A 23,492-nucleotide genomic window follows, 5' to 3' on the forward strand; every position below is an offset into this window, starting at 1 on the left:
TTCTCAAAGTCCTGCAGTTACAGCAAAACTGCAGACAGTTCAAGTTCACTTAGAGGCTAACCGGCCTGTACACCTTCTGCGGGCTTGCTCCTATTGAGTGTCGCAAAATGAAACCTGAACCAAAGTGGATTTCACACACAGCCTCCTATGCCGAGGAAGATTCCCTCAGATGACCGTATCTAAGCAATTTTTGTCATTTAGGGTAGAATCATTGTTTCATGTTGAACAAAACCAACTCTTACTGGAGCTGCTTGTCAGTGGTTTTGTAATCTACTTCTTGGTTTCCAGCAGTGCAGTCTGCTCGAGATTCACCAAATGGAGATGATTGGAATTTTAGACTTGTGCTTAAATTTGGCCTAGGGGAATATCCAGTCCATTTGTATTCAGTTGATGTTGGTCTTGGGAAATCTCTTCCGTTGCATTTGTGCCTTGCGTGAACTATTCCCTAAATGTTAATTGGTTAACGTTTTGGAGCTAGGTGACCTCAAATGTTCAGTGGCTCCTTTAGCCTGTGAACCTGCAGGCAGAACATCCGTTCAGGGGAACTTTAAATAGCTCTGTTCAGTTATGATGAATTGAGTTCTACTTTTGTACGGCAGGCCTCAACACATCATAAAAACTTTATTAGACTTTCAGGACTAGTCACTTAAATAATCTACTCCACTTAATTATAATGTTCTTGATCCATAAACTGGTTTCAAATTACGTGATCCTGGGCAAATACTCAAATTCATTGAGCCGCCTTTGCCACATATGGGAGCACCTTCAGCTATGCAAGCTCACCATGTGTGCTGTACAAAAAACGCATATGTTTAATTCAATAGACTAAACTTTATCTCCTTTTAAAATGCAAATCCAGCCACATATAAGTTACATATGATCACTGACTTGCGTCTTAGTTCATTAACCGCGTTGTCATAAGGTCAGAGGCAGGAATGTTTCTCAAATCATGTTTAAAAACTATCACTTTTAATAAATGCATACCTGAAGCATGAAATGGTAGCACACTCATTTGCAATCAGCAGATTTTCCATTGAAATGGCCACAACACTTCCCACTGACATGTGGTTTTACTGTTAAAACTATATTGTGTACAATGTTTGGGAGCCAAGTTTCTGCAAATATTTGTCCTTTGCTCATTGCCAAGTAAAGTGTTGTGATTTGTTTTGATCCTGTTTAAGTCTTTGTTTGCATCACACTTCTGAATTACAAAACGCATTTCTTTTTTAACTCTGGATATATTTTGAAATGTTTGTGCTATTCATATACAAGCCGTTTAAATGTTGTGTGTTAGAAACAAATACTGACATTTTACAGCCTATGGTTTCACATTGATTGTCAGTCAGCTCACTTGACAAAAACCTCAAACTGTAATAAGAGAAAAACCAATTTCCAGGATTGAGCAACAATTTGTAAAAAGACAAACTGACTTTTGACCTCTTTCCTTGATCAGACGGAAAATGTGCCACGAAAAATACTAGATTTAAAGGCATCTTTATTGCTCATTCACTTTCTGAAAGAACAGAACACCGGCTCCTTCCAGCTTAGATTCATTCACCAGAAAGGACGAGTAGGTGCTAAAAATAGCTTGACCTGATAAAATCTGACTCCCCATAGCGAGTGGGCGAGTAGATTTTTCGAGGCCTATAATACTTGGGGACATGCTTTTGTTTGCTTCCCTCAGCATATAGAATGGAGTCTCACAGCCTCGGGCGATGTTCAAAATTAGCAATTTGACTCTCCTTAAACCTATGTTTCATGTCTCTCTTCACACTAAGTGTAATAAGCTGGCTTTGTATATACTATATGCACACTATACCTGACTTTGGTAGAGTCCAGGAGTCCCCAGAGGTATAGGAGAGGCTAGATTAGGTAAGTACTAACAGCTCTCCTTGTGTTAGTGTGGGCGAGCAGTTAGGCTTATCCAGAGGGTGTTTTAATCTTGCAATGTTTTCGCTCAATCAAGACTGATAGCAAACTCTGACTGAATCCAGACCAATTGGGTAAGTATAAAAAAGGTAGAATTATAATTTATTTCTGGAACCAAGCAGGACTTGGTACAGTTAGGAATAATATACTTTCAATTGTAAACCTTTACACAGAAATGCAATTGATGATGGTTTTGCAATTGTTATAGGTTAGAATGGTTTTAAAAAGCAGGTTATGCTGCACAGTAATGACTTTTTACAATACTTTTTAGAATACTTTTTGATTACTTTCAGATTACATTGATTACTGGGGGTGGTATGCCTAGATACCACTACTAAGTATCTCACAATACAAGGTAAGTAAGACTTTTCTTGGGTTCGGTTATAATGACTATTTTTCCCCATACAAAACAACAATTCAACACTGAACATTTTAGGCCCAAAATCTCATAACGTGGGTTAAAAATTGGGAACAAATAGGTTTCACAGGTAAGGTGACGTCTTACAAGTGAGAGTTTTGGCGGTTAGGACCAAGTTTCCCCAAGGTCTAGGTATGCACTCAAGTTACACCACCAGCGGCACTGGGGAAGCCGGGTGCTGAGTGCAGGGGCCCAATGTTAGCCAATGGGGCTAAGGGGACCTTCGGTTAGGTACTGCTTATGAGCAGGCCACTCTGGTGCGGGAGCAAAGCTCATGTGGTTATGGTCAGCACTGCAGGGGCCAATAATCAGCACAGGAGCTGCACCACCAGCGGCACTGGGGTGGCCGGGTGCAGGGTGCCAAGAAGATGTCGGGGACCCTTTGATTCTCAATGGGGACCATCGGGTCTGTAAAGTTGCTGCATGCTCTTGCAGGGAGACTTACTGAAAGCGACCAGCGGGTGGAGGGGTAAGTTGGGTTCCTGGGGGATGCCTGTACACTGTTGGTTGGGCCACCCAAGGCCGTGGAGCATCGGGTGAAGGGTTGTCTTTTGGTATCTGATTTCTTTACCAGCTCCGGTCCTAGGGGCTGCAGGCATTGTCTTGAAGCTTGAGGTAGGTCGGGGATCACCACATCCCAGGGCAGGATAGCGGTGGAGACCTCCTCGTGGTGTTGGGCCACTCGGGCCATGGGCGTCGGGCGCAGAGTGGTGCAGAATCGCAGCGTTGTTAGAATCCCGATTCTGGTCTTTGAGTCTTTAGCTTGAGCAAATCTGGTGCTCGCAAGAGATAGAGTTCGTGAGATGAGTGCAGGGCAGGTCCTCCTGGCTCTGCGGGGGCTGCTGGACAGGCTGGTTTCTTCGCTGTAGGCATGTCGGAGTCGGGACAGGCCAGTAGGGCTGGGGCCAAAGCATTAGGTGTCCTCTTCTTCCTGGGTCAGCACGCCTCTTTGTTCCTCCTTCGAATCTGATGAGGCAAGGTTCATGGTTGCCCCAAATGCTAAATTTAGGGACGTTTAAAGGAGTGTTCAGTTGGGACCAATGGGTCCCTTCCTTTGGGTGGGTACACCCCCTATTATGCCACCTTCCAGTGGGAGGGAGCATGAGCCTCTCCCTAATTATCTGAGTCCCCATCATCTCCAAGATAGAGGGAACTGAGATGTGTTCTTCACCTCGTCTCCCCCACCTGCGGGTTGGGGTTGGCAAAGGTGGGCACACCTCTCTTCCTGGCTTGGTTTTCCTGCCAATTCTCCAGCTCAATGTGGGGGCAGAACCGGTGGGAGCCAGTTGCTGGGAAATACAAAAGGCAGGGACAGCTCCCAAAGGCGGCAGGCCTTTGAAGCTTCCCCTTCGTGCACTCAGTCCATCCTGGGAAGGAGGCATGACACCTCTGCCTAGATAGAATGGGCTTTGCTTCTGGGTCTCAAAGAGCAGAGGCTCTCTAAGCAGGGGTCCAGAGACCTGTCTGGTGGTGGAAAAAGGCAGGCATCCATTCAGGAACCACACCAGGGCTGGTCAATTATCAGGGGGCTTCTCTAAGATGCACTCTGAGTGCATTTTATATTAAATCCCACACTGTTATCAGTGTGGGTTTAATGTGCTGAGAAGTTTGCTACCAAACTTCCCAGTGTTTAGTAAAGCCATTATGAAGCTGTGGAGTTCGTAATGACCAACTCCCAGACAATATACTCTTATTGGCTTTAGTACACTTACAATGTCTAAGAATGGACTTAAACACTGTAGGTGTACAGGGCTCATGTCACTGTACCATCACCTGAGAGCTAGTGCACCCTGCTAGAGGGGTAACTTACCTAGGCCCCAGGCAGTGGGTGGCAGGCCACTCTTAACTTTTCTCTGCACCAAAACACACAGCCTCCAATGGCTGGGTGTGGGTGTTACGGTTTACCCACACCAAGGTTGGCAAAGTAGGTGCTGGAGCTCTTAGAGGCCTTCCCTGGTCACAGTGTCCTTTGTACCCATGGTACCTTTTACAAGCAACTAATCTGTGGCCAGAGATGTACCAATTGTAGGTACAAAGGTACAGTCTTGGGAAAGAACAGGCCCAGGGAACCTGATTGGCAGAGACGCAGGGCACATCAAGTCATGTTGCATCAGATGTCCTTCAAAAAGTGGGGGAGTAACAATGCAAAAAGGGGCACTTTCCTACACTAAGGAAATTAGATTGGCTTGTCTTCTTTTTATTTGGTCAATTGTTATTTGCCACATGCTGCTCATAGGTCACTTGGTAGTTCAGTTAATTTTGAGTCGTGTGGGAGCGTTTTTGTAGCAAGCACAAGATGCACAAACGAGTTAAGGGCACTTAACCAAATACCACACTTATGTTCCCTGCCATTTGTAAACATAAATGCTCTAGTTTGTGGTTTCTTAAATTACAGTCTTGGATAAGGAGTGTATATTCAACTTTTTTCAGACCTATGGTGATTCCATCAGAGAAACAGCACGGGTTGAAATGTAGTAGATGCATATGGGACATTTGTTTCATGGCCTCTACAGCTTTATATTGAATGATGCTTGTGTTTTGAGCAATGCTGTAACGTTACGTAGACGAGAATTTAAATGCACAATTGTATTTTAGAAATTAGTTGAAGCAATGAAGCTTCTCAATGATGGTGGCGTAATGTTGAGCTGCGCAGTATTGCAAAGTTTGTGCAGAGTAAATGTTGACAGCATATTTCTGACCAGGATGCACTTGCCGTGTACTGCATTTACAGAAAAAATGCACAGATTTTCAAAGGTTCAAACACCCCATGTGCCAATCTAATCGCCATCCGAATCTCTCTTAGGAACTTCTGGCTGACAAGTATAGCAATCGGCAAATGTGCTTTGACATCTGCAGCTGTCAGTTTGTGTACCACTATTCCTTTGAGACGCATGAGCAGGCTGACCTGATGCTTCGGAATGCCTGCGAGAATCTCTGCCCCGGAGGATATTTCATTGGCACCACTCCAGATAGCTATGAGCTTGTGTAAGTGTTCCTTCATTGTTTTTTGTCTATTTACCTACTTTTTTCTGCTGTGGTATTTGAAGCAATGTTGCCATTAAAACAACTTTCCATTGAGGATGAGATTCATCTTTGGTTTGTTGGTGTTTGGTCCTCAATATCCTGGCTGTTTCAGGCTTTATATAGTACACAAGGGGGTAGCTGTTCTTTAGGAAATAGTGAAATACAGGTAGGCGAATACAAGAAGCATGCTAGGGGGATAAAAGGGGAAAGTGGGAAGCTTCCTTATTAGGAAGTGTTGCCCTCACACACCTGCGAAGGAGTCGTGCTTCATCTTTGGGGGTTTTTTGCTCCTCATGGGGTCGGCGCTGCAATACCCCCACAGGCCCCACAAGAGGGCTCTTTGGCGGAGATCTTTTAAATCAACACGCCGTGATGGTGAGTGCAAATATAGAAAGACTCTAAAGTTTTCTTGAGATACCGGTGGTTCTCCACTGATTTCCTGGTAATATTGTTTCTTGAAAAAGTGATTTCTGCTTCGGTAATTTGTGACATGTACTCATAGCAAAACATTGCTGAGGGAAATCAAAATCAGGCATGATTTCTAGGCATTAATCTTTTTAATAAAATCCCACTTTTGAAACTGAAGTAATACAGCTGCCCTGCTCTCTGGACATCAATTGTACATTGAGGCCCTCTTCCATCTCTGGGTTGCCAAACCATTTTATGCTAGGATTCTGTCTCCTCTCCTCTTCTCTAAGTCTCAGTCTTTCTTCCGATTAACATCATTAACTCTGTATGATGTAGTTAAGTGTGTGTTCTACCAGTTAGCATTCCCTTCAGTCCACCTTTCCGATCTTCCAGTTTAGATGATGCCAGAATCGCTGACCCTAAAGTGGAGATTTGTTGGCTAGGAAACATAATAATGATTGTAATGATCGCTCCTTGAAAACTTGATATTCTCTCATATAGTTTCACACTGCTCTGCGAGTTGAGTGCAGTAGGTAATTGAGGAAACATAGCAAGATCACCCCAGATCTTATAATTCCCAGGTGCATCCCTTGTATTGCAATCTATTTACCTATTAAAGGTTTCTCATGCACTTTTGCCTTTTGTTGCCATTACCTCTTTGGCTCTTAAGTTGTGGTTACTCCCTGCAATGCTATACTTCCCAAGTACTCTAGCAGACAGTGGGGTGGCCATAGTCAGTCTTCCTCAGAGATCTCAAGGGTGGTGAACTACTGGCTGCAGACCGTTTTTGTTTTTTAAGCTTCACGATATAAACTAGAGGAAAACCGAGATCAGCATATTGATTTGGCAACATGTTGGGTTCAGAGCCTAAGGAAAGAGCCGCATCCAGTTGATACATTGCCTAAGGAGCTCTCCGAGAAGGACATATTAGCCATAATGTTCTAAAACCCTGGTGAAACAACCTGCTGATTTAGTGTTTACAAAAACGGTAAAAGACTACAAGAGAGCAAGCTTCTCTTGGTTCTTGAGTGCTTGTTTGCTTTTATGGGGAGCTGCATTGAGCATGTGCTGTTACTGCCTCTGGTCGCCCCACATTGGTTTTGACCATAGTTGATGCATGCTGGAAGCGGGTATTGCTGTCAACAACCTGTCTGAAAGCTCCCACAGAGATGTACAGCAATACTGCAAGAGGAGAGAAATGCTGAAGCCACCCAGGTTGATGTGCGCCAAAGATCATATCAGGGGGAGGCATCTCTATCCAAGTGTTGGTGTTGGGTCTGGAGTTAGCGGAGCCCGTCAGTGATTTGATTCAGGAGAGCAGAGCTTACTGGCGCACTGGCTTTCTGCACCTGCTCGCCAGAGTTAGACCATAAACCAAGACTGCTCATCCCTTGTTTAGAGGAGACCTGGTCATGGATATAGTGCTCCTCTCCCAAGCACAGAGAAGAAGCGGCTCCAGAAATGCCAACCCTCTGTGTAGATTCAAATCACACTGATGGCAGCCAACATGAAAGAGACCAATGGGACCATGTGTGAGAAAGTGCCATCTTTCTTGCATGGTATGCCACCACCTTTTGCTGAATTGCTGAATGTACTTTGACTGAGTGTGCCCTGGACTCCTGCCAATCAGGTGCCCAGGGCCTATGTTCCTTCCCTAAAACAAACCCAGCCCAAATTGCCAAACCCTGGCCACATGTCAGCCCCTGGTAAATGGTACCCTAGGTACCCAGGGCCTTGTGACCAGGGAAGGCCTCCAAGGGCTGCAGCATTCCTTGTGCCACCCTTAGAGGCCCTGTACCCTTACGCACACACACACTGCCTTTGCAGGCTGAGTGTTTGGGTGCAAGACAAAAACAAAGTCGACATGGCACACATCCCTGTGTGCCATGCCCATCACCTACACTGCCATGGCATACATCAGTCACCCCTCCAGCTGGATGCCTTATGCCAATGGTGTGGGCACAGGAGCCCTGTGCCCCTACAGTGCCCAGGTCCATTCCTGAGCACTGTAAGTGCAGTGCTGCCATTTAAGAGTACATGGTGCTGAGAGCTCGTCAAACACGAGCTCCAAAGCACCATAATGGCAACACTAAAGACTGGGAAGTTTGGTATCAAACTTCTCAGCACATTAAACCCACACTGTTGCCAGTGTGGGATTTAATGTACCCAGCACCCCAGAGGGCACCTTAGAGGTGTCCCCTTAAACCTAACCTACAATCCACGTCTGCTCTGAGGCTGCCTAGGCTGCCACCCAGCAGACATGTTGCTGGACCCCTGGGTAGGAGAGCCCCTGCTCTCCTGGGCCCGCAACAATGCACATCCTGGGCGAGGTGCTAAATCTCCTCCCCCAGGATGGGAAGGGGGAAGCTTCAAAGGCAAGCCGCCTCTGTGAGCTTCCCCAGGCCCCTGCAACCCCCCACTCTGACGGGAAGCTTTGGCCGGAAACCCCAAATAAGGGCAGAGGATGTGCCAGCCTGCCAACCCCACCCCTCAGGTGGGGGAGGCGAGGTGAAGCACATCTCCGGGCTCTCGCCATCTTGAAGATGGGGAGCCCTACCCTATCAAGACTAGGCTACTGCCCCCCTCCCACAGGAGAGAGGCAGGATAGGGTGTGTACCCACCCCAGGACAGGGACCCATTGGTCCCTGCCCTTCACCTACCTGTAACGCCCCTAAATCTAGTATTTTGGGGCACCCTGAACCTTCCTTCCCCAGATATCAGATTCAGAACTACAAAGAGCAAGAAGAAAGAAGACCTGCCCTGCAGCTGCTGAAAAGAGGAAGACACCAACTGCTTTGGCCCCAGCCCTACCGGCCTGTCGACCCTCGAACCTGCTCCTGCTGCAACCCGGCATCTCTTGTGGCCAGCAACCTCACCAACCCCGGAGGACCTGGCTACCTTTTGGCTCTAAGCCCCTGGGACTCCCATGAGTAGAGGCTCTACTCAAAACCTACCTCTAATCCCTGGCAGCAGCCCGGAACCCCAAACCCAGCACACTCTGCACCAGCCAAGCCTGGCCAGTGCCAGAGTGAAGAAAGACCCTGAGGACGACCCCACGGCGACTGTGACCCCGAGTCCGGCACCCAAGGACCTCCCTCGACACTCCTGAAGAAGCCTGCAGCCTCAGAACAAGGTGCCCCCCCCCCCCCCAACCGCGATCAACAGAGGGTAAGATTTCCCGACACCTAAAGGCACCCCTGCACGCGGCCCCTGTGCCCAATCCCGGGGTACCTACCTATCCTCCAACTACCCAACTTACCTCTCGAAGTGGTGGTGGCACCTGAAGAGTCCTCGTCCCCGAGCTTGCAGTCTTTTTCTAAACCGGAGATTTCCTATTGAAATCAATTGAGCGCCCGAAGGCTCAAAAGCTCTCTGCACCCAGCCGCCCGAGTGGCCCTGGCATTGAAAACTCTACTCCTTCCTACTTCCCCACTTGCCCCGAGTAATTGACCAGGAGCCCAGCTCCCACAGCCGCGTGGCTTGCCAGTCAGCAGCCACCAACCAAGGCCCTATCCTTCATAGGATAACATTGGGCCTAACTCTCTCTGCACCCGACCGCCCTAGAGCCGCTGAGGGTCAACCAACTGTACCTACCTGACCCTGGGGGACCCCTGTGTCTATGCCCAGAACCTCAACTCTGCCAGTCGAGTACTTACCCTTAAACCGCAAACTCTATTTTTCTCATAGGGTAGTATTGACTGGCTTTTTCCTGAAATTTATTCTAAGTGTGGACTTTTCAAATCTTAAAATATTCCCCAAAAAATCAGCCGAGTAACGAAAACAAAATTACTCACCTGCACCTAGGTGAGCTCCCAGTGCTGGATCTTGGTGCCCAGCACTGACTCTGAAAAATACTTATAACTGTACTTACCCTTAACTCAATTTTCTTCCATAGGAAACCATTGACAGTTTTTCTGTGAAATTTCTTCTAAGTGTCGATTTCTGCAATCTTTAAATATTCTTCAAAAATCGTATAATATCTGAAAACGTAATTGCTTACCTGTTGTGGATAAAGGTCTCAGTACTGAGTCTACGCACCCAGTACTGGATTACATAAGTAACGAGAACATACTGTACCTGTAACCTGAATTTTCTTCCATAGGGAATCATTGACTGTTTTCTTTGAAATATTTTCTGTGTCAACTTTAAAAATAGCTAAATATTGTTTAAAAATCATTACAGTAATGAAGTCTACTTTCATCACTTGATTCTGAGTACTGACCCAGGACTGAATCTAGGATCCAGTCCTGGAAATCCAAAAGTAATCTAAAAAGTAATCTGTTGCAAATAACTTGAATTTACCATTGAACTCAATGCATTGTTGTGTTTAAAAGTAGAGTTGCCTACTGCAACCACTTGTAACTGTTTACAAAAGTCTATTGCATATTGCAAAAGTATTTATATGAAACATCTCATGCTGAGAAAGTATATTTTAAATCCAAGTGTTGGTTCTAAAATAAAACAAGCATATATGTTTTTATATATAAACAATTGGCCTAGAGTTCAGTTATTGAGTGTGAGGGACCATTTGCTGACTGAGCGTGTACTACAAATGCTTTACACTGTCCTCTGATACTGCCTTACTGCTCGATCAAGCTACCACTTTAGAGAGTAAGGTTATATCTAACTTTAACCTCTGTCAAACCCTGTGGGACTGTGGACCCTGTACACCCTGTACCTATTAAGGACCAGTATACACAGAGCCACTTTCTCACACCATGGCGCTGGGCCATACAAGAAACCTTTATTAGAGCCTAAATATTCAGGAGTTAGAACAACCTCGATCCAGACGCAAGCTCATGGTTTCTGACGGTAGATAATAGTTATAGGCACAAGTGACTGCCCATTGTGCTTCGGTACCTTGTAGCTGGAGCCATGTCTAACTCCTTAAATAGCATATGTTCATCGTGGTTGCTGGTTATTTTGTCCTTGTTTTCTGTTATTCTTCTTCTTTGTCAATTATTGTACTCAATGCATCTCCCTAAAATTGTTTCCCCATGAACTAGACGAGGTACCAGGAGTTGTTGGGCAATTGGAACTTTGGAAGAGTGAGGGAAGCAAGGCTCCATGAGCCCCATAATTCTGACTCCAGAATAAAGCAGTGAAGTTCCTATGGTGGCATATGGTACTTTGGGTGTTGAGCATAGCAAGCTCAAATCGATTTCTGGCGAATGACTGAGGCCACATTTGCTTTGGTGATGAGGGTGTAATCTGATAAGGTGCTCTCGCCCTCTCCTCCTCCAATCCTGCAAAAGAAATAAACAGTAGCACTTCACCATAGTTGAGGAAAAAGCACATCATAGAAATAGTCCAGAGAGCCTAAAGTATGTAGAATCAGACCTTGCCATGATCATGCCGCCGTACATCTCTGTCAAGAGTGTCGCATCCTGCAGGTGTGCCTAGTCTTTACAAGTGCTGAATGGGTTCTCACTCTTAAATATTATGAGTGGTTTATATCCCCTTCATAGAAAATAAAATACACCTCAGCCACCTACTCATGAATCCGATGGAAGGATTGGATTGGATTCCTCTTCTGTAATGGAAGCAACTGTGCTGGCAGACTGTAGCTATTCGGAACAGTGAATGACAATATGAAACCATGTAACCGCTGCACATTTTTTCAGGTCTGTCCTTGCCTTGTTTACTAGCAAGGTGATCTGCGATCCTTTGCTTTGCAAATCAAGCTTCACTATAATAAAATATAACTTTTGCAACTCACCAACTCTTTATTCACCTGCATGGAAATTCTACCAGGATTAATTATATTTATTTCCTGCAGTCTTGCCATTATAGTACTGTTTCACAAATATGTGAAATGTAGAAGTGGTGAAGGATTGCGCTCTTGTTTTTCAATATGTCCACTTTGGCGAAGCTAGGGTGCTACCTCTGATGGGGTGTTGGGTAGGTTAAGAAGGTGAAGTGAGAACTAACTTTCAGTGAGTAAAGGAGGAAAAGAGTCTATCACTGCCCATTTGAGAGAGGACAGCCTTCTGTGTGTGTCTGTGGCATTGAGATCACCGTTAATCTTTAGTTCTATTATTTAAAAGAGGAGAGTTATTTGCGGGAACTCATGTCGCCTTTAGTGGTTTGATCTTTACAGCAGTAGCAGCTGTATATTTCAAGTATTTATTTTCATCTGTCCTTTCTTAAGAACCAGCACATGTACTATTGAAGGAGACTCTAAAAAATATTTTTAAATGTAAAGAAGTGAAATGCATTTAAGGGAAAGCCAGTTGAAAATAAATTTGTCTTACCACCAGCACCAACAACACGAATGATTTGAGAAATGATCAACATTCTGTTATACAAGAGAAGCCACGTTTTGCAAATATCATCTTTGCTTTTGTAGGTTGTAAAATGTTTGGCCAATTAAAGGGAAACAGACTGTCTGTTCTTCGGCTAGTCAGGGTAGAATATGGTAAGCCTTTCAAAAAAGGAAATGTGCTGGTTTGCTAGCCCAAGTTAAGAGGTTACTAATTGAAATAGAGTAGAATGTTTGCAAATCTACTTTTTAGAGAATGAGGAAGAAATAGGTATACCAGATTTATGTCTAGAGAAGACAGTACTGCCTTTGGGTGGAAAAGTCCTGATTTGGAGACTTGCGATGTCTCATATGAAGTGATTGTTAAGTAGATGAGTGATGTCTTAATGAGTGGCATATTACTCTTTGGAAATTAATCAGTAGAGTTGGTTGTAAGCTACAAAGGAGTGAGCCAGAGGGGGTGCAGGACAGCAGAAAGTGGTTTGAAGAAGTTAAGCAAGCACAGTCGAAGGTGCTTAGAAGATGTGGAGTAGGAGAACAGATAATGGTGTATAAAGCATATGCTTTAACTATTTTGTTCTTGTAAGATAATGGAATTGCATTAGTGGTTGATCTTTAAACTTTGGTCTGCTAAGGGAATTGCTAAATTCTTATATTGTGAACTAATATTACCCCAGTATTGGAACTTTCATAGATTCTCATGCTTTGTATCATTCCCCGTCGTCGGAATGGGAGCCTCGGTAACAAAAATATATATATATATATACATATGTATAACCATAGAAACAAAAGAGAAAAAATAGGCCTAGGCCTCATCTCATTTTGTAGTATATCACCCTCTTTGTGTAAAAGAGCCCAAACTTTTGCCAGGACCAATCAGCACAGCCTCACCCTCTGGAACCTTCCTGAGAGAGCTCAGAGCCTCAGATTTTTCTACCGCACGTTGTGCTAGGGAGTCTCCACTGAGCTCTGCTCAGTTTATCAGAATTTTACTATTGGTTATCTTTATTGCCATCTTTTGTGACAGAATGTCAGAAAAGGAGAAGAAAGCTTTATTCAGATCTTGTGCTTCTTGTGAGAAGAAGAGACTGTTTGTGGAAGATAAGCATGAAAACTGCATATACTGCCTGTACCCGGAACACAAGGCCACAGACTGTAAAATTTGTCGGACCTTCTCTACCAAGACCTTGAGAGACAGAGAGGGTCGGTTGCTGACGTAGCTGCAGAAGCTAAAGACCAGGACGGAGGTCCTCTCTTCGGATGAGGAGGAATCAATCTCTGGTACCTCCTCCAGGAGATCTAAGAAGAGGGGTAGGTCATCTCCCTCCACCTCTGTGGAACCCCCTCTCAAAGCCCCTCACGGGATCTCTGACAGGTCTGAGGAGGCTGGTCCCATTAAATCTCCTCAAGGCAGTGTAAAGGAGAGGCAGGGACGGGCTGCTGGTGTGGACGTAGCCCTTAAGGACAAGAAGGAGGTTGCAACATCTTCCCCTCCGTCCCAGAAGGAGAAATCTGTGAAAAAACATGCTGCAGAAACTCCTCAGTCAATTCCAGTGAAGAAACCGCGTCCGTCGACGCAGGCTAAAGCAGGTACGTCGACGACGATCTCCATAGTTAAGACTGTTTCCATGGGGTCGTCGACGAGACCGGCGACGATATCTACTTCATCGTCTACGACGGCTACTTTCTCGTCTTCGACGGCGGTGTCGACGACGAAGACCACGTCGACGATGACGACGAGTTCGTCGATGTTGCTGACGACGAGTTCGTCGACGAGACCGTCGACGGGTGCTCCGCCGACGATGAAACATGCTCCGTCGACGAAGAAGAAAGCTCCGTCGACGACTGCTCCGTCGACTACGATTCCGGAACTGTCGACGGCCTCATCGTCGACGACGATTCTAGCCCCGTCGACGACAGTTACCCTTCAGTCGACGATGTCGTCGTCTAGTTTGTCGACGCTGGGAATCCCTTTGCCATCGACTCCGTCGACGGGACCGTCGACGACGAAAAATTCAGGATTTGCCATCCAAAGATTAAAGATTACGCCGGACACGACTTCTCCTAGGCGGGTCACGCCTTTGCCACCAACCATGCTTCTCGATGACTCGGAGGAAGAGGATGGGCAGTATGGGGACGCCTACAGCCCTTCAGACCTGAATGTGAAACAGCAGGACACAGATGCTGAGGACTTTTATGGTCCAGAGGTGCAGGAGGGGCGGCAAAGCTTGACACAGGAAGTACACCCCCGCTCTCTTAGGCAGGATATGATAGCCTTGCCAGTGGCTTTAGTGACGGATTTGCAACTGATGCTGCAAGACTATAAAACTCGTTTTCCGACATTACCGGATCTCACTCCGGTGTGTCCTTCTACGTCTGTAGTGCCACGTGACATGGCAATGGACTTGCCACCTCTGCCAAGGGACATGCCTCGTACCACTTCACCGGTGGTACCCTTAGTGGTTCCCCAACCTTCAGGTACGGAACCTGCCGATCGAGACACACAAGATTTGGATACTGATGAGGACGACGAGGGACAGGTGATCCCTCTTACTGATCCAGGGGTTCCTGATGGGGACCCTGATGATACGCATGATCCGGATGCTGTGGGCCGGGAGACAAATATATCGCCTCCAGCAGACATTGGTGGTTTCCATAATTTGATGGAACGGGCATCCAAGAGGTTTGGTCTGCCCCTTACAGTGGAGCAGTCCGACTGCTTCCTATATGACTTTAAAGCTCAGTATAAGAAGTCGGTCAGATCAATTCCCATCATAGAACATGTCTGGGATGAGGGAATTAAGACGATGCAGAATCCGGCGACGGTCATTCCGGTTCTTCCCCGGCTGGAGAAGAAATACAAGGCCCCTGAGGGCAGTCCTGCATGTCTTCTAGGACAACCTAAGCCGGATTCCGTTATTTCACAAGCCGCACAAAGCAAGTCAAAAAATCTGTCCACTCCGTTAACCACGCCTCCAGATAAAGAAGGCAGAAGGTTGGACAATGTGGGTAAAAGATTCTCCACCATGGCCAGCTTGTTGGTGCGTGCAGCTAATTCTCTGGCTATTCTAGGCAGGTACGACCGCCAGATGTGGTGTGATATGGAGCCGTTCATGGACCAGCTACCAGACTCGAGTCAAGAGGAAGCCAAACAGGTTCTGATGGAAGGAGAAAGATGCTCTTCGGAAGTCATTGACTGTGCGATGGACATAGCTTCTACTGCTTTCAGGGCTTTGGCAGGGTCAGCGGTCTTGCGCCGTCAGGGCTGGTTGAAGGCGACCTGGTTTCGCCAGGAGGTCCAGAATAAGATCTTGGACCTTCCCTTTGACGGGGAGATACTTTTTGGTAAGCATGTGGATGACGCCCTCCAAAGCATAAAAAAGGACACAGACACAGCTAAGTCCTTGGGATCTTTGAACTATCGCAAAGTGCCATTCAGAGGGGCACGTGGTCGGGGGTTTTCTAATTACAGAGGAAACCAACGTCAATATTCCACACAATCCGGACAGTCCTATAAAGGTCAATACTCCAGCCAGCGCCAAGGACAGTCGGCGTCTTTCTCTCGACAGTCCCAGAGAGGACGTCAGAATCGTCAGGGAAGAGACAACGCCAAGAGGCAATAGCGGCCTCCTGGCTCTGGCTACTGTTCCTCCCCTACCACAAACACCGGTTGGGGGCAGGATATCTTTTTGTCTGGACAGCTGGGTTCGTTTAACATCAGACCGGTGGGTCTTGAATATCGTTCAGAGTGGCCATACGTTGGAGTTCCAAGATCTACCTCCAACAAGAGCTCCGGACGCCCGTGCATCGAAACATCTCCGACTATTACATCTCGAAGCCCACCAACTTTTCATCAAGGGGGCGATAGAGCCCGTGCCGCTTTCACAAAGGGGCAAGGGGTTTTATTCCAGGTTCTTCCTGGTTCGGAAGACGGAGGATACATGGCGTCCTATACTAGACCTCAGGGAGCTCAACACCTATCTCATCAAACTCTCTTTCAGGATGGTCACTCTCCAGGATATTCTACGACTACTCAATGCTGGAGATTTATTGGCGTCCCTGGATTTAGAGGATGCATACTTTCATGTTCCGATCCACCCAGCTCACAGGCAATATCTACGCTTCACAGTAGGCAAGAGCCATTTCCAGTTCAAGGTGCTCCCGTTTGGCCTTCGGTCGGCACCCCGAATTTTCACGAAGATGCTGGCACCAGTCGCTGCTTTTCTAAGGAAGCAGTCCTTGGAAGTGTTCCCGTACTTGGACGACTGGCTCGTCAAGGCTCCGTCGTTCAGGGCAACGTCTCAGGCTGTGTCAACTTGCATACGATTGTTCACCCATTTGGGTCTTCAGCTCAATATGTCCAAGTCGGTGCTGATACCCTCCAGGTCACGGAAGTTCCTTGGGGCTATTCTGGACACGAAACGATGCACGGCTCGACCGTCGGAGGAGCGTCAGGGCAAACTGACCACTTCCGCTCGTCAAATGCTGCACAAGAGACATGTATCGGTTCGACAGTACAAGTCCTTGCTCGGATCAATCTCATCCTGCATACCTTTGATACCGCATTGCAGGCTTCATATGCGTCCTCTACAGGAGGAGTTGGACAAACAATGGCGCCAGGCAGAAGGCTCGTTCGACGACAGGGTGTGGATAACGCCTGCCATGCGCAAAGCCTGCGAATGGTGGCTGGTGAAGGAGAACATCGCAGGAGGATTAACGTTCCGGATCCCTCCTTCTCCTATGGTGGTGACCACAGATGCTTCCCTAGAAGGATGGGGAGCTGTCCTCCAGGAGCTTCAGGTCAGCGGTCACTGGAGTCCAGCAGACAGACTACGCCACATCAATCTTTTGGAGCTGAGGGCCATTCACTTAGCCTTGCTGGCGTTCCTTCCCAGACTTCAGAATCGTGCAGTGCTGGTCCGGACAGACAACACGACGGCCATGCACTATATCAACAAGCAAGGAGGAACAAGGTCGCGGACTCTGTCTAAAGAAGCTCAGATGATCTGGGATTTTGCGATCTCTCACAAGATCACTCTGCAAGCCGAGCACCTAGCAGGGTGTCTCAACATCACAGCGGATGCTCTAAGTCGACAGACGGAAGTGACACACGAGTGGGAGTTAAATCACGCCACGCTGGAGGCAGTGTTCAAGAGATGGGGTACTCCGACCATAGACCTCTTTGCGTCCCCGGAGAACGCCAAGTGCCGGTTTTACGCAAGCAAGGTTCCCCAGCAAGGGTCTCTGGGGAATGCCCTTTCGATTGCTTGGTTCGGCGCATTTTGCTACGCCTTTCCTCCAATTCCCCTCATTCCTCGAGTTCTCAGGAAAGTCAGGGCGGAACCATGCAAGATGATTCTCATTGCTCCAGCATGGGCGCGACAGTTCTGGTACACGGAACTCCTGCTTCTCTCCCAGGATCGCCCGATTCGCTTGCCACTGATTCCATCTCTGTTGTCGCGAGATCAGGGGCAGGTGCTCCATCCGGATCCGAAGTCACTTCACTTGACAGCGTGGCTCCTGAACACAGAGAATTCCGTCATCTGAATCTCTCCAAGGAGTGCAGGGATGTTTTATCTCAGGCGCGGGCCCCAAGCACTAATAAGACTTACAGGGCAAAATGGAAGAGATTTTGTCTGTGGTGCCAGAGGAATAAAATCCATCCTTACAAATCCCGGCCACATCAAGTTTTGCCTTACATCCTGTCTCTGGCTAAATCAGGTCTGGCGCACTCTTCGGTCAAGGTGCATCTGGCTGCCATATCCCGCTTTCGACGGAAGACATCGGGGCCATCTCTATGGTCCGCAAGGATTGTTAAGCAGTTCCTTAAGGGGTTATTTCGGATGTTTCCTCCGGTCCGACCACCCCCTCCTATCTGGCAGCTTAACCTAGTACTGGCTCAACTGATGAAAGCGCCCTTTGAGCCTATTCACAAGGCGGACTTGAAGTTCCTATCGTGGAAACTAGCCCATCTCTTGGCATTAACTTCGGCTAGGAGGGTTAGTGAACTCCAGGCTCTCTCTATAGTGGAGCCTTTTCTGCAGTTCAAGAGGGATGTGATGATTTTGAGAACCAACCCAAAATTCATCCCGAAGGTGCCTTCGGAGTTTCATTTGAATGAACCCTTAATTTTGAACTCCTTTTTTCCGCGTCCTTCCACCCAGGCGGAACGAACATTGCATTCTTTGGATGTCCAAAGATGTCTGAAATTCTATCTCGAGCGCACACGCTCTTTCAGAAAGTCTACTCAGCTATTTATTGCCTACAGTGCACCACGGAAGGGGTTGCCGCTCGCCAAGAGTGGCATTTCCCGCTGGATCTCCAGTGCAATTCAATACTGTCATCAGGCTGCGGGCAAACCTTTGGATAAAAGGGCCCGGGCTCATTCTACGAGAGCGATGGCGTCTTCAGTGGCTCTCTTTGCTGGAGTGGCGATCAAGGACATTTGCAGGGCAGCAACGTGGAGCAGTGTACATACCTTCACGAAGCACTACTGCCTGGAATCGGTGGGACGAGCTGACGCTGCTGTTGGTCAAGCAGTCCTCCGGAATCTTTTTCAATGAGAGGTGAGCTTTCCCTACAATCCCTCCATCCTGGTAAGCACATTTAGTTTCAGTAATGGTTGTTTTATCATGTACACTGAGATGATTTTGTAAAGCCATGTGTTTTCCGAAATGTGCTTGTCGTGATTTAGTGCTTGCTATTCTGATACAAAGCATGAGAATCTATGAAAGTTCCAATACTGGGGTAAGAAAACAAGTTACTTACCTGTAACTTTGGTTCCCCAGTATTGGTAACTTTCATAGATTCTCATGCGCCCACCCACCTCCCCTGGGAAAGCTCTGCCGGTTTACTGAGGTAGTGGCTGTTGGCACAACGGCTACGAAAATCTGAGGCTCTGAGCTCTCTCAGGAAGGTTCCAGAGGGTGAGGCTGTGCTGATTGGTCCTGGCAAAAGTTTGGGCTCTTTTACACAAAGAGGGTGATATACTACAAAATGAGATGAGGCCTAGGCCTATTTTTTCTCTTTTGTTTCTATGGTTATACATATGTATATATATATATATTTGTGTTACCCAGGCTCCCATTCCGACGACGGGGAATGATACAAAGCATGAGAATCTATGAAAGTTACCAATACTGGGGAACCAAAGTAACAGGTAAGTAACTTGTTTTCTTAATTTGAAAATATGTTTTGATTACTATGTGAACAAGTCGTAGAACACACATTTCTGATACGCGAATATGAAGAATTACACTTTGCTGCACCTATGTTGTTTCTCTGTCTTCGTCCTCCACTTTTGCATCTTATCTGCAAATGAGGATATTTTAGTATGAGGTACGCTTGTGTTCCTTGATTGATTTCTATTTTACTACAGAATCATAGCTCATGTAATATCTATAGTTAATCTAATTTATTGAAAAACATTATAGCTTCTCCACTTGATTTTGCAGTCAAAATTGCGAAATGTATTGTGCTTCGTGCAGGTAGGTGTTCCTATAAACCTTTCATTGAGTTGCTGTATGTTATTTTGCTAACTGCTGTTTTGTTATCTTCTGTGCAGAAAGCGTCTGGAAGCATCTGAATGTGACTCCTTTGGGAATGAGGTGTACAGGGTCAAGTTTCAAAAAAAGGGGGACTACCCTTTGTATGGCTGCAAATACGACTTCCACTTGGAGGGAGTGGTTGATGTCCCAGAGTTCTTGGTCTATTTTCCTTTATTGATAGAGTAAGTCTGTTTTATTTCTCTTGCTCCTTTATTTGTTTTTTTCATTTATGTACGTTTTGAGCCACATCAGCAAGAAATCAGCTGATATTCCCTTCACTTGAAGGCGTATTGTTATCCAGTTCATGCCTGCGACATGCCCCGATGACCTACAATAACATCATTTTCAAAGTCTAATTTTTGTGCCTAACTTTATCCTTCTGAATTGTTTGATTTACCTAGAACTCTGATGTTCAGTAGTTGCCTATTTAGAAATAAAACAGCAGTCCCATTTGCGAGGGATTAATACTTGGCAAAATTTGTTGACTTTTTCAAAGGTGCCTTTTTATGTCCTTGAGATTCACTCTTAGCATAGGAGTTACCACCATTTCTCTTGGACCCTTTATCGTATTAGTGGTATGTTGTTCTGCACATGATATCAGTATGTTTATATCATGTGGAAGATAGCGGTTGTTCATCTTTGCTCTCTTGCTTAGTATCGCCCAGATGTCCTTTCAGCCAACTTCTCCTAAACTTTTCTTCTTCTGCTCTCAGGCCCCGCTCCTACTGCCTCCTTGTGTTGGAGCACACCTCTTCTGCTTTTATCTTCTTTTTCCATTACTCCTCTCATCCGCCATACCTGTTTTCTTTATCCCTCTGGTCTTCCACATTCTTTTCATTACCTCATGTTCATTTCTCCTTTTTTATCGCCTCTCCTATCTCCCCCCCAACCCCCCCCCCCCCACTATCTTTACTTGTCATCCTCCTTCTAATCACCACCTGACTTTCTTACTCCATCTCCTTCCACTTGTCTAAAACTTTTGAATTATCTTACGTCGCCTCTTTGCTGTTACCCATACCGGTCTCCATTTCCAGTTTGCCCATGTCTTTTCCACTGCGTCCTCCGTCTCCTCCCAGAGTCAATACTGAGCATTTGCTCAGTCTGTGTCTTTCCAGCACAAGATAAGCGTGTATATTTCTTGGGCCAGACTACTTCAATGAACCCCTGAGGAATCGATTTAATAAGTACATTGATTGATTGATGCTTTTTTTTCTTTCTCGTTCTCCTGTCATACTGTATTCTCACATCCGGCTGTGAAGCAGGCCACAAACACTTTTGCACAAGGCTGCCATATTTCAAACCTAAAATGTCTGTTCAAGAAAGGAGACCAAAGATTCAGAAGTATTTATGAGCAAGGAAGTACAATCGCAGTAAAACTTGTGAACTCCCGGGGCAGTAAAAACTGCTCTCAAAGGTAGCAAAGGAGCCGGTTACATTCTCGGAACTGTGCAGCTCAGAGTTTCTCTAGAGACTGTATTCTGAATAAAAGTGATCCTCTACTAACTAAAGACCATTTTGATGCTTCCTCTGCAAAATCCAAAGAATATGTAGTGTTATTTATTTTCTTTCTTTTTCTTAAATCCTTTATTGCACTAGAATTAAGCAGGACGCTTCAATAAAATCTTCTCCATTTTGTAGGAAAAGTGCTCCTGATGTTCCACAGTTGCAGTTGAAGTACTTGCCTAAAACTAGAAGATAGGTGTTATCCCCACCTGCTCATACATGCCTATCTGGCCAGACTCCCACCTGTCGGCCAAATAGACTCTGCATTTACAAATTCACCTTAACCGTTAGATTGAACCCTTGGATGAACTTGCTTGCCATTCACTCGCTCCTCTGTCTACATTTATGGATGGGAGGCATTTGCTGCTCCTTTGTCCCGTTATGGAACAAGCTGCCTCTCTGCATCAAGGTCCTGCATCTCATCTCTACTTCAGGAAGTCAATAAAAAAACTCCAATATTCAGTCACTAGGGTTGGTTTGTTGTGCGCCTAAGCCAAAAGATACTTCAGGGTGCTCACCAGCAGTATTTGAATTTCTTTTTGGAACCCCCAAGTTTCAGAGTTTTATCTACAAGTAACAAGAGCTACATCCATTATTCGGGCACTGCTAACCAGGGTGGTTTTTCCAACAACTGTGTGTGTTAAAAAGAGCAACCGTGGACTGCCCCAAAGAGGTTGACCTCAAGGGTCTGATCTGGATAGATCACTGAGTGTATTTCCATTGAGCTCCAAATGAGATGGAAATTACATTTAGAACACTAGTCTATATTTTAAGATCCCTGAACCAAAACAGCAGGGACCGCTGGAGTCTTTTTAGTGTGGTCTCACCTGCCACCACATTTGCTGCATAATTTTGTATATTTTTTGTGTGCATGCAGGCAGCAGTGTTATTCAGGACTTGGTAACAAGCTATTACAATAATAAGGAAGAAAACATGATTACTCCATAAATGGCAAGTCTTCTTTGTTCGGAAAAAATAACACAATTTTTTCAGTAGTTGGATAAATACCCTGTTTATTTCCAGTGCTTTGACCTAATTTTTCGTTATGGTATTGGTTGAATACAAAACACATGGTTTTTCAGTAGTTGGAGAGGCTAATAAATGTCCTATCATTGAGCAGTTGGTCATAAGAGAGAGCCTGCTATGGGCGTAGACCTTTAGGACCTAATCAATGTAAACCTGGTCTTGTTGGCATTACAATCAAGGCAGTTTTCTTTATTTTTGTTTAAATCTACACTATTTGTGTTTACTGTCGTTCAAGATTCAGGCAAATAGTCCTGTTAGCGAAAATGTGAAACCCAACTTTGAGTTCTATCTGTTCCGTCGATAATCTGATATCCTTAAGTGTTGTGTGACATTACCACACATTCCTTTACCACACACGTTTTTACAACGCAGATGTAAAAATGCATACCACTACCACACATTTACTTGCATCTGAAATACCTTCACCACGCAGTCCACTACCACTCGCACTTTTATCACGCTTTCAGTAAAATCCAGTCAGTCTAACACTGCCACCTGCTGTTCAAAAATTATACAATGAATCTTAAAACACTATTGTAAAGGATATATATATATATATCACCAAAAAGGCCCTCCATCAGGAACCAAACCGGAGCACTCTAAGAGGTAAAAAAGCATGCATACATTCTGCTCAGCATTTACAAAATGCATCCGTTCCACTCAGCATGACGCGTTTCAAATGCTTTGAGTGAAAGTCATTATCGGGCCGGTGATTAAGTAGTCCACTTAGCTCCTCCTGCACTGTGATCAACAAGAAAGGAATATAATCTCGCTGTAGTCCCTTCTGTGCGTAACACTGCCATCTTTGTGTGTTTGATTCAATCATAGTGATATTTCATCTTAGTGATGGTATTTATTTTAGTAATTTTTGCCACATTGATAGTGTTCACATCATGCTAAAGTGTGCTGTAAATATCGGAGTGGCTACATTGCACGTTCTCCCTTTCGACAGCCGCATTATTGTTCATTAGAAATCCTGTACCTGAAGGTGCTAATCTCAAATTGCTGGAGTATATATATATATATATATATATATAATATATATATATATATATATATTCACTTAAAAAACCATAGGTTTCACGCAGGTTATAGTTAGGTGGACATTTCACTCGTAAAAAAACAATGAAATTCCCCCGTTATAGTTAGTTCAGATAACTATAACTCGCGCGCCCGCAATCCACTGCTCATGACGTCTCACATTACATCACTCATGACATGGTCAGTGGCATCACTCATGACATCATCCTTGTGATAGAGTGGCGGTCGCGCGAGTTATAGTTATCTGAACTAACTATAACGGGGGAATTTCATTGGTTTTTTACGAGTGAAATGTCCACCTAACTATAACCTGTGTGAAACCTATGGTTTTTTA

The 23,492-nt window shown here is 45.6% G+C and overlaps 1 protein-coding gene across 1 annotated transcript in view; it reads left to right on the plus strand.

Moving 5' to 3' along the window:
* The window catches only part of RNMT (RNA guanine-7 methyltransferase), a 161,238-nt gene that overhangs the window by 71,955 nt on the left and 65,791 nt on the right, over positions 1–23,492 (plus strand). The window contains exons 6-7 of the mRNA XM_085605877.1: positions 5,151–5,332; positions 19,606–19,770. Of these exons, the coding sequence (XP_085462003.1) occupies positions 5,151–5,332; positions 19,606–19,770 (347 nt within the window). The remainder of the gene's footprint in view (positions 1–5,150; positions 5,333–19,605; positions 19,771–23,492) is intronic.

The sequence above is a fragment of the Triturus cristatus genome, chromosome 5_1 (genome assembly GCF_964204655.1).
Source record: "Triturus cristatus chromosome 5_1, aTriCri1.1, whole genome shotgun sequence".
Classification (NCBI taxonomy): domain Eukaryota; kingdom Metazoa; phylum Chordata; class Amphibia; order Caudata; family Salamandridae; genus Triturus; species Triturus cristatus.